We start from the raw sequence: 11,622 nt of genomic DNA on the forward strand, positions 1-11,622 counted from the left end.
CACTGCCTGCAACACCTCAGCTTTTACCAATTTATTCTGCAGCTTAATTAATTGAATCTTAGAGTGCTTTGAGAAAGGAAAGGTGTTTAAAAAGCACAAAAGAGCCATTAATATCAGATGTCAAGCTGTTACAAGGAAAAACTGTGCTGCTGGTGTTTTCTTGATTAGTCAGGACACCCTAGGTTGTATTATCTCATTTGCAACTGTGACAGAAAGTGATACCAGCCTCTCTTAGGAAAAGTAATTTTATTCTGTTGAAGCCATAAGTTTCCAAGGAGAGAGTAAAGCTCAGGAGCCATAAATCATGCCTAGATAAGAAGAATCTCAAACAGTGGGTTTTTTGCGGGATGTTGCTTGTTCTGTGATAATTGCTTGATGTTCAGGATTTCCCACTGCCTGCTCAGACATGCAGCATAGAAGAGAAATGCCCCATGCCAGTTACTGTTCTTAGCATTTAAAATCTGAGCATGTTAAGACAATTTTAATAATACTGTTGCACATCTGCCCAAATCCAATAGAGCTGCTGCACCTTAGATTTCAAGGATTGTACACTTGCTGTGAGAAGTCATGGCTACAGCGGAGACATGCTGGCCCAAGCTAGGAGGAGCAGCAACAGTGGTGGCAAATTGACAATGCAGACCTCCTGAGGTGCCTCAGCTTTGCTGCCTATCAGCACGTGAGCTCCCACATCACTGCATCTGCAGAGCTGCACAGGAGATGCTGGTGGACCTGGGATGCAGGAACTGCTGAGTTCAGGTGCAGGGAAGCTGCTCTGGGTACAGAGCCCCAGGAACTGCGTGGCTGGCTGCTGTGCAGTGCCACACAGTGAAGATGGGTCATAAATAAGGCCACACAGAAGGTGCAAGACAGCTGTGGGAGCAGCTACCCCTTCTCCCCAGTGCTCGGGCTGCACTTGAGAGCTGCTGCCATCACATCTGCCTTCAGAGGCTGCTGGGGATCCTGGGGCCCCTCTCACCCCATCCTAGCATCCCCTAGGGTTTGAGCTGGCTTCTTTCCTGCCTTGACAGCTGCCACATAGCCCTAGAGGAGTACCAGGATTGAGACAGGGCCTCATGAAGGAGTGGGAAATCAGCTCCACAGCTGTCTTAACAGCAGACCAGGCATGTTTGAGTGCAGACATGCAAAGTTCAGTTAGGAGCAGTGACCCTTCCCCTTGTACTCAGCATTCCTATAGCAAAACACCACAGACTTTACCCAACTACAACCCATACTGGCACACAAAAGCTGCCTTTCCTTTTGAGCAAAGCCAGTTCTGCTTGCAGACAGCCTCTCTTTCTCCATAAACCAGCAGTGGCCCATGAAGGGTGAGTCAAGGAATCATCCTCTCTTTCCACTCGTGCCACTGCTTCCCCACTTCGTCACCATCATTGGCATCCCCAGCTTTCCACTTGCATCACTGCTGAACAGAATGCCACCAGGCCAAGGTGTGCTGGGCTGGCACACACATCTGGTTGCATTGAACACAGCCCCTGAGCTAAAGAAACAACTCTGTCCCATCATGAACCAGCCAAATCTCCTTTTCCCTCTAAATCCATCCATGCCAGCTCAGTCTTGCTGCAGGATACATGATACAGGGAGGCAAAACTGCCATGTTAGTAACTGAGTTTTCTTCAACCCAGGACAGGCCACCACCAACACAGCACTGAGATGGCAGCACCAGCTTGCTCACTCCTGAGACTCATTATGGGATGCTATGGTAGATCAGGGATCCACACCAATCTGGCACTGGAGGGAGAGACACAGATGGGTGTGAGAGGAAGCAACCACGTATGAAGGACTACCAAATGCCTCTTGGAGTCCAGCCAAAGTAAATGCTGCTGAGACAGGAAGCCTCCCTCCTGCAGCCAACTGCACCAAGAGATCCAAAGGCCCTTGATGAGCCAAGCCCTAGGGAAGGGCAGCACTCCTGTGCTCTTCTCCAGCAGTGGCAGATGTCTCTGTCCCCCTCATCTGGCTGCAAACACTTGCTGGTCCCCTGCAAAGCCCTGATGTGTGCCCAAGCTCTAGTGTCGCAGATGCTGGGGACATGGCTCATGCTGGCAGAGAGAAGAAGAGGTGAAGAGTGAGCAAAGAGGATGAGCAGTACAGAAGAGGAGCTGGTTCCACCTCTGACATTAAGGTGTCTGTGTGTGTGTAGGCTCACCAGGTGGGTCTTCAAACAGCAAAACAAGCGCTGCAGCCCAGGATCCCTTCTGCCTCTCCTCCCACCTGACAGTCCATGGTCCCCCCATGCTTCAGGAGCAGTCAGCTCTCAAGGGAGACAAGGCAGGTGGCAACAGATTTGAATCCAAAAGTGTGGCTCCCAGATCTGCTGAGAATTGTGAACAGACAGGAGGGCTTCAGGGCTAAGACATTCATGGGCTTAGAACCTTCAGAGACTACCACATCTTGAAGACTCAGGGTTCAGACCTTCAGTGGTCACCAGACAGGAAGGAAGGGTTGGGGGAAGATGACCTTGGTATGGCTAAGGAAAAATGCTTTCCCATCATGCAAAAAAAATGGTCAGTGGGTCTTTCCTTGAAGCAAGATCCATACAATTTCAGATGTCTGGAAAGGCCTGAAGACTATGAGATACAGCCAGCTGCATCCCCTCTACCAGTGGGACACCAAAGAAATGAGCAATGCAGCCAACAGCAGGACCTTGCCCTCATTCCACTCTGCTCCCTGCTGTTTTCCAGCCCCAAATCCTTGCAGTCTTGCCTCCTTCTCCTTTCATCAAGTCCCAGTAACCCTCTGTAACTCCTGTCCTCCCCCTAACCACCACCATCTGCTCCTTGGAAGGGATGGGCTTCTGCAGAACTCACTGCCACTGCATAAGTCTCAGTGTCATCACAGCCAGAAAGAAATTACCTCGTACCACATTTAGTGTGCATTTTCCAGAAGAAGCATCTTGACACCTGCAAATCACAGAAACTTTGTGGCCTGCACCGATTAAACCCGAACATTTTACAACAGACAGAACTCGAGTTACAGTGGTGGTGGCCCCGAGTGGCATTGCCTTGGGCCTCCTAGTTATTCCCCAGTCAGTTCATTTTTATTAATGTCACTACAATAAATACCAGAATGAAATTGACAGCATTTGGCCACGTATCTTAAAGCATTGCTCCACTCCTCCTTCATTCCATGTATCTGCAGCCTTGGTTTCTGTCCCTATCAGTCATCAGAAGAGCCTTTAGGGACAATCCGTTTAACGATGTGACCAGCTAGGTAATAAAAGCCATGCAGAACCGCGGCTGTGGCATCGATGACCAGTAAGAAGGTGCCCCCGATCCCAGTGGCCATGTCTTTAAGGACAGAGGGAATGGCACAGATGGAGTGGTAAGGGAAAGCAGCAAGGTGAAGGATGAACCCCACGGGGATGCTCAGGATCCTGTAGGTGAGGGACACCACATCTTGAACAATCTGGAGGAAGCCCAGAAATATGTTGATGATGACTCTCCCAACATCATAGGGGATGCTGATGAGCACCATACTGATGGCTTTAAGGTAGGACACGATCCCATTCCACAGGCTGTAGACTCCATTCAGAATTGTACCAACAACTTGCTTTACAACAAGCCACAGAAAATAAAACACAAATTTCACCAGCTCCACAAAGATGTAAATGAGGAGTTCCAGAAGTTTGATGAAAGGGGTAGCAATGATGCCAGCCACTCTTCTCACCCAGCCACTGTCTTTGGTCTCCTGGTTGTTACTTGCTCCTACTTGCTCTCCAGAACAGATCTCACTGACAACTTGCAATACTGCTTCTCTTTTCTCCTGGCTTTGTTTGTTTTCCCCACAGTTGCCCTTGAACAAGTGAACTCCTGGTAGAAGCTGCTTCTCCAGCTCTCTCACCGTGAGGTCTGCCAAGCTGTTTTCATCGCTGATTTTTTTCACTAGTCCCAGGGACCATCCCTCTGGAGCATCACAGCAGGCTGCCAGCCAGAGGCTCTCTGGCACTGACATCTTGCCATTAACTTGGACACTGGAAGGAATTGCACCTGCAAGGAGATATAGATGATCCATCTTGGAACAGTGAGGGGTCAGAGCTTGCTCTACTACCTTCCCAATGTCTCTGTGCCAGCTTTTGCTCAGAGCTGGGCTCAGAGGGACAGCGTTCGTGAGTGTGTAAGTGGCCACTTGGAAATCCTCCTCATTAAGCAAACTGGGATTGAGAAGGCCTCTCTCATAGCCAGAGCCCTTGTAGTCTGAGGTCAGGGCTTGATTTACACCAAGGTTGGCCACAGTGCCACCGATATCAGCTTCATGCACCATTTCATGCAAGTCATTTTCTGGATCATCTATCTGGAAGAGTAGAGAGAAGAGTTACTGCATGCAATTCACCTTCCTAGAAAACAATGTGTAAAATGGGCCTTGATATATACTTTTCATTAGGACTACTAGTACATGCTGTGCCTTGGATTATATCCTTACTTTCCTTGAAGTGCTTCAGAGGAATGCATTCTCTACTTAATGTCTCTGCCAAACACATTGGTTTAGGCTCCAAAGGATATTTGCAACTCTCCAGTCTGGTACACAGCACACCGCAGACTTCAAAATCTCACCAGACATCATATACCAAGCCTCTAACTTTTAATTTGTCCTAGAAAAGATTTTTAAGACCAATTGATGGCTAGATTTTGGGTCATGTTTTCACCTCCTTCTGTGGTGGTAACTGCAGGCCATTTAAGAACTTAACCATGCCACCTTAAGCCCCTCTGAACTATCAAATTTAAGCCATGGGGAAAGAAAATAAACCAAACAAGCCATGGTGGATAAGATGTCTAGAGCAGGCATTTACCTCTCACTACTTATTGTGTAAGAAGCAAGAATGAAGCCAGACATCATGTCAGGTGACCTGAACTACCCCACCTTGAACAGGAGACACAGCAGTGAGCCCCTATGGCTATTGCAGGGCTGGTCATCAGTATTCTCCTGTCATTAACAGTCTGAACCTCATCCTTAATGACCACACAGCTCCTGGCATAACATGGGTGAGGGTGCCATCCCCAAAAGTCCTCGATGGAATCTGTGCTACCTGCTTGTGTCTGCGGTTCCCATGCAGTGGAGCCAGAGGTAGCAATTACTGCAGCGGGAATTTGTCCTAGAGCCACACATGAAGGAAGGGGCAGGCGGAAGTGGTAAAGAGCAGTAGGAGGAGAAGCACTAAATGTCAGGGTGTGTTCGGGTCTTTCTCAGGTGACCACAGGTCTGTCTGATCCATAGTTATTCTGACACTGCCTGCAGCCGCTCCAGAGGGCTCTTCCAAATTGTCATTTTGTTCCTCAGATTAGAGGGTGAACATATTGCCAGAAGTTCAGGGGTGGCAGACAATCTCTGGCAGTCACTGCCTTCTGTAGTCTCTGCTTCAGAGGGTGTGGCCCTTCAGTCCCAGCACTGTGCTGGCCCAATTAAACCTTCTGCCTTTGCCCCTGGCCTATAAATTGTTTACTGTACTATCTAATGTGCACTTTGGAAACATCTACGGCAGACAGTTCATGGTCTACATTGAATCATTGACAGGTCGTCCATCCTTGTCTCTTGACCACCCTGCAGTGTACTTGGACAGATATCCAATTACGTCCTTGCAACCTTACACAGAGTTTGCATCCTCTTAGTGCCACATCGCCTCCTCACAGTTCTTCACCAGCCTGTGCTGAGAGTCAGGGTGGAAGGGGCAGTGTCAGCAATTGTCCATCACCCTCACCTGGGAACCAAGCTCTGGCTGGCCTCCTGCATCAGCCAAACCCCTGCAGTCAAGGCACAGAGCTCCCTCTGCACCAAGCTTGGTCACAGTGCCAAGCTTGGCTATTGCAGAGGGCTGCATCACCCCACCTCCTACTAAGGAGCTTTCATACTGTTTTTTTTTAAGCATCTGGTGCTTATTGCTTCAGAACTGGGAGGACCACAGTGACACCCATGTGCTGATGCACAAGTCACAGCTTCTTCTAGATGCACTGCTTAAAAAAGACTTATTCTGCTCCTCTTCCTCAGTCACCCCAAAAAACAGGCTGCAGCTGGCTGATGAAGCCAGACATTTTGCATTCCACAAAAAAATCGCTGTCTCTTCCTGCCCTCCCTTCCCTTGCCATTCTCCCCTTCCGATGAGATGATGGTGCGTCATGGGACAAGGGATGCACCCAGTGTGTTTAATTGCATGGAAGTGGTGAGGGGGATTGGACATAGCTGTGAGGCTGTGCCCAGGAACTCTCCTCAGTGCTATAACTCTTTGGAGTTTTACATCCTCTCAGAGACTCACCCATCTCACTTCCATGGTGAGTACCGCCATACTACAAGGATACATAGAGCTAAGATTGATCAGCTCTGCCCCCTGGCAGAAACTGACAACCTACACAAAGCAGAATAAACTTAATTTCTCTCTCCCTATGAGCTGCTGCATGCAAACCTTGAGGAGCCTATCAAGAAAATACGTCCCTGGTTACCTGTCCAGGGCAGGCCTTTGCACATACCATTGAGATTATTTGGGTGCAATTAAAAAAGAATATGATAAAAATGCAGCTATGTGCTGTTCATGCGTAAGGCATTGACATCACCTAATTATGCTTATAATATCTCCTATTATGGTTTGTAATAACTAATGTGTACCTGAGATTTTCATGCCTCCTCCAGCTCAGTCCCAAAGGCAGGCCATCTCGGCACTGCATCTAATCTGCATTGCAAGATACCTTTCATCCCTGCTTCAAAAAGCTTCTGGCTTGTGTCACCCCACAACATATCTGTGTCCATGGAGTCAGCCATGAAGCCACCTGTCCAAACAGCTCAGGGCAAAATCCAAGCAGACAGGTAAACTCCTTATCACAGAATGGAGATTTAAAAATAACTTATGTGCCTAAAGCCTGTAGGGATGTTAACACATAACAATACTGATGTGTGTCATTAAGTGGAGGGTGTAGTTTCACAGATGGGACAGAGGCAGAGGGGGATTAAAAGTGTGGCAACACACAGTTATTAGGGCAGGCGACTTCCATTGAGTTTGGTCATTTAACAAGGCAGGACACTGCCCCCCCCACCTTCCCCGCCCTGGTATGTAGGATCCCGAAACTTCAGCTTCCCTCTCCCACCGCTACTTCCTCAGGCACCCTTATACCTTTGATTGCAGTGGAAATGTTTGATCCAGCCTTAGTGTGGGATTCATACCTCAGGGAAGAGGCACACTGCATCTTATGCTGAAGTTTCTGTAGTGGGACATTCTCGAGTGGCTCTAGAAGAGCCTGTTCTCTTGACACTTTACCAAGAGAGATTGCAAGAGCAACTCGGAGGTAGCTGCACTATAGCTGGGCAAGAATCCCACCTTGGTCATCTGCCTGGTGGTAGCCATTAGCCAAATGAAAACACAAGGTAATTCATCCAGCCCCTCATAAATTAGGCTGGAAAAAGCAACTCTGGAGTTTTCCATCTCTGTCTAAGCTACAGAAAGAATCAAACACAGAGATTTTCAGACAACCAAAATGGAATGAAGTAGAAGACACCTAAGTGACTTGCTCTCAACCCCTAGGAATTCTGTAGCAGAGCAGGTTTTCAGACCTTCACCTGGGGGAGTCCCATCAGTACCCTGCTCATCAGCCTACCCTTCCTGCTCTCTAATTTTTCCCTAATTGCTGAATTAATTAATTGTTTCCAGCTGCCAATCCGCAGCGGGTGGCACTGACATTCCTCACACTTCTCACCCAATTACTGCCTCTCTGCTACATTTGGCACTTGTTTCTCAGGCAGACAATCCTGAGGAAGGAGCAAGATGTTGCCCTCACCACTTACATCATTATCCCCCCAAAAAAGCATATGACAACCTTGAGGCCCTCACTGGAGTGCTGAGAGTGTTTTTATAGTGATTTATTTCCCTTTGCTGTGTGTCTGCATCTGCATGTGCAAGCACATGCCACGGTGCAGCTGAGCCAGCTCATACCCAGCTATCCCTGTCTTGGCAAGGAAATTACCCAGAAAACTGGTGATATGAGCTCGCTGGGCTATGCTGCAGAGCAGGTGTTGCTAAGGGTTCACTTCAGCAGCCATCTGATCTAGCTTTGGTAGAACATACATAATGGGTGTGGAAGCTCTTCCCCACTCTCTCCTCCAAGTGGCAGTGTCTGAGAGGGCTGTGTGCACTTATTTCTTGAGTTACAGGAATTTTTCATATTCTTGATTTCTTTCCCTTATATATTCTTCTGCAGATTTTTTTTTTATTATTTTTTTTTTTTGGTCCTAGTACTTTTCTGTCTCAGTCAGAGGTTCCTCCAGGGAACTGCAGAGTTGCTAACTTCTGCTTCTGAGACATGTGCATTTCACTAGCAGATGAAGGAGGCCCATTAGTGTCAAATAAGAACTATTGTCAACCTGTGAGGCTACTCTGGAGAAGCCAGAGCAAATAAAGGTAGCACCTGTCCTATTATTTCTGAGGCTGCAAAAGGTTTTGGTAGCAGAACACACAAGGTTTGGGACTCTGGAGCACTGGCAGGAGTCAAGACAAGGGGTCAAAAGGGATGGAGCAGGAAGGGCAGAGAAGCCATCTAAAGGGAGATCCAGGGGAATTGAAGTTACTGGGTGAGGGGGAAGGAGGCTACCCACTGCTCCATGGCAGGAACAGCTTCTGAGCCTACCTATGGAGGTTGGAAGAGCTGGACCACAAGAAGTAGGAGGAGATATGAGGGCTTGAGGTGATGAAGGGTGTCACTGGCCAAGGCAAATGGGAAAGGATCTCATCTCTGCTGCTTTACCTTGCTGCTTCCATGGCACTGATCAAAGATTCTTGACAGCCTAGGTCCCCTTTACGCTTTAAATATTTGCCACCCTTACAACAACTCAGTAATGACAGTCTGCAAAAAGTTTCCTCTGTTTTAAAAGGGCAAGCTCCCACAGCTTGCCTATGAAGTGCAAGGAGCTCAGATCAAAAGGCCCTTAGAAACTCCTCTAACTCAAAACACAGCCCAGAGAGCCAGAACACAGTCCAGGCGGAAGATAACTACTTAATATCTCCTGTCTTCAATGCCTGTGGCCTTATGGCCTTAGTATCTCATCACCACACACGAGAAAATAAGCACAGCATTCTCCTGGCAGAAGGGTGAGCTTTGATTGTGGCAATATCCAGGGCCACACTCCTAACACACTGCTCTGAAACTGCAGCCATTCCTGCCCTAAAAAAGCACCCTTGCACACTGAACATCTTCCCTGAGCTCAAATGGGGTAGCCTAATGTTGCTACAATATTCCTTATTATCACTGCTGGAAAACCTAAAGCATTGGGGTGGAAAAAAGGAGAGCTAAAGTTGTCTTAGGGCACCACCATTTTTTTAAGGATTTCCTTTAAACTGAACAGCCTGAAGGCCTTGCTTAAACATTCCAAGTGTCAGGGTAGACAAAAACCACTGAGGCTCTGGCAAAATTCATTTTATACTGCATACCTCTGACCTGACTGAAGTCTGCACGCCCCAGGACACAGCAACTCATTTTCCTACCTCAGTCTACGGCACTGGGACACACTGAAAAGCTGCAGCATCAACTTGGTGAACCACAAATGGATGCTTTATCTCTGCCCAGTGAAGCTAAAGAACCCCTATCAACACTGTGATCATACTGGCAAAAACAAACTTGAACTTGACACTGCGATGTTTAACCCACCAGCAGTGCTCCCTGCCCACAAGAGCTGGCTGGGCAGGACAAACACATCACTGGTGTCAGAAAGGGCTTTCCTCTCCCCTGGCACTGCACGTTCATGCAGCAGCCTCTCAGTTTTCATTATAAGCTCCCTGGGACAAGAAACTATTTGTTTGCTCAGTTCCAAGCACAAAAATAGGTTCTGCTCATGCTAAATTCATACCAAAAGAAGTTCAACAAGCAGAGTTCCTGACTCCTTTGCCAAAATTCTAGCCCCAGCTTCGCCCCAGAAAAAATGTTCTCCAGGAGCAGTTGCTTTACAGCGAAGGAAAAGCTGCCTTACCTGCGGTTCAACCAGCCAGTTCTCCTCCTCACTTTGAGCTGGCTTTGTAAACTTAAAAGCTGAATAAAGAGGGATTTTGTCCTTAGTACTGTAGAGGGTTGCAAAGCGTGGCTCTTTGTTGTACTGCTGACAGATTTTCACATGGAACGGCTCCGTAAATCCTTCGGGTGGGACTTGTCCAGGGAAGAACACGTTACACTCGGCAAAACCAGTTTCATCCTCTCTAACAACTCTGCCCTGGGAAAAGCCTGGGAAAACTGAGATGCAAAGCAAGAATACAATTGACGTCTTCATGGTCCACTCCCTGGAGCCGAGGGAAGCCCCGTCTGCCTCCGCTGGGTACGGCAAAGGACCTACGCTCAGAGTCCATGCAGCAGCAAAGCCAGAAAGCGTCTGGAATTCGGGTGTAGCGTGAGAGGGAAATGAAATACGAAACCACAGCCGATCCCTTCGGGGAGGCAGCGCGATCTGCAGGCAGCACGCTGTTCGTCGGAAAGCGAACGTGCGCCAGGCTGCTCTGACACACGCTGCGGACGCCAACTGCCCGCAGGAGATGATGCCAAGCAACCTGAAATCATCCGGCCTCGTTGGGAAGAGGAGGAGGGACGCCTATGGCAGCGGCAGGGCTGGAGCAGAGCAGCACCGGCTGTCCAGGCTGGGGCTCAGCGCCGGCGGGGGTGTGGTGTGCTGCATTGCAGCAGTCCCCGGCAGGAATTTTGGCTGACACAGCCAGAAATGTTCCTGAGGCTGTCAAAGGGGATGCTGCAAAGTCAGATTCACCACCCCAAAGAAGGTATTAGCTGTCCTCTCCAGCTGTGAGCCTGGCCAAAGGAGAAGGAGAGAAAGAAGAGAGGTGGCAACACTGGAACTGCTGGGAGCCCCCTTTGTCCCTTTTTTGGGGTGTCTGTCATCACTACTGCTGCCAGCCACATGCTGCTTAGATGCTTGGGAACGGCATTCACCTCTCATCTCTCCTGACACTGTATGGGGAATTCAAAACCCTCCAGGATCACCTCATCTTGGGAGACCCTTTCTCAGAAGAGATTAACAACAGGCAGAAGGCTGAACACCCTCGGATCGCATACCGCTAATCAGCACCCACCACAGGACATTTTGGCCAAACCTGTGGAACTGGCAAAAAAAAAGGAAATGAAGCTGCTCCTTTGAGTTTATGTTCAGCAGAAAAACCATTAACCCAATAAACAGCTGCCTATGATACCTTGGCTACTGCTGGGTAAAAACAGTATTCCTTTAGTGACTGGGAAAATTGGTGTTTTCAAAATAGTGAAGATGGAAAGGAGATTGCAGAGCAGTACCTTGGAGTCAAGAAAAGGCAGCATTTTCCCACCCAAGAAGTGAGATGTAATCATCTGTGTTGCCAACAATTTTAAAAAATCCTAGATGCCAATAGGGCACAAGTCCCTTTTATAATACAATTTCCAAGCAAAAAACCTCCCAAGTGCTATCATCCCACAAGTACTTTGCAGACATGGTAGCATTATGTCCATATTGAAAATTATGAAGTGGGACAGCGAGTGGTTAAAGTGCCTGCCCAAAGTCAGAGAAGGAGTCTATGAAAGGCTAAAAATAGACTGCACTGTATGACTATCATTCTTCTACTCAGGGATGACTTCTGGAAGTATCAAGACAAGGAAATACGTCAACACC

The 11,622-nt window shown here is 48.2% G+C and overlaps 1 protein-coding gene across 2 annotated transcripts; it reads right to left on the minus strand.

The window, feature by feature from the left end:
* Positions 1-231: 231 nt before the first annotated feature.
* Positions 232-10,607, minus strand: ENDOD1 (endonuclease domain containing 1). 2 transcript variants are annotated; one of them, XM_005516743.3, is made up of 2 exons: positions 9,955-10,607; positions 232-4,308 (listed from the first exon to the last, which is right to left on the minus strand). In XM_005516743.3, exons 1-2 carry the CDS (start codon positions 10,246-10,248, stop codon positions 3,175-3,177), a joined length of 1,428 nt encoding a protein of 475 aa, XP_005516800.3. In that variant the 5' UTR covers positions 10,249-10,607; the 3' UTR covers positions 232-3,174. The 2 variants fall into 2 exon arrangements, with proteins under 2 accessions (XP_005516800.3, XP_087908190.1); XM_088052064.1 differs by lacking the exon at positions 9,955-10,607 and adding an exon at positions 7,112-7,543.
* Between the last annotated feature and the right edge of the window lie 1,015 nt (positions 10,608-11,622).

Source organism: Pseudopodoces humilis, chromosome 2 (genome assembly GCF_049639895.1).
Source record: "Pseudopodoces humilis isolate 2021_Gansu_Grassland_sample_001 chromosome 2, ASM4963989v1, whole genome shotgun sequence".
In the NCBI taxonomy this organism is placed as follows: domain Eukaryota; kingdom Metazoa; phylum Chordata; class Aves; order Passeriformes; family Paridae; genus Pseudopodoces; species Pseudopodoces humilis.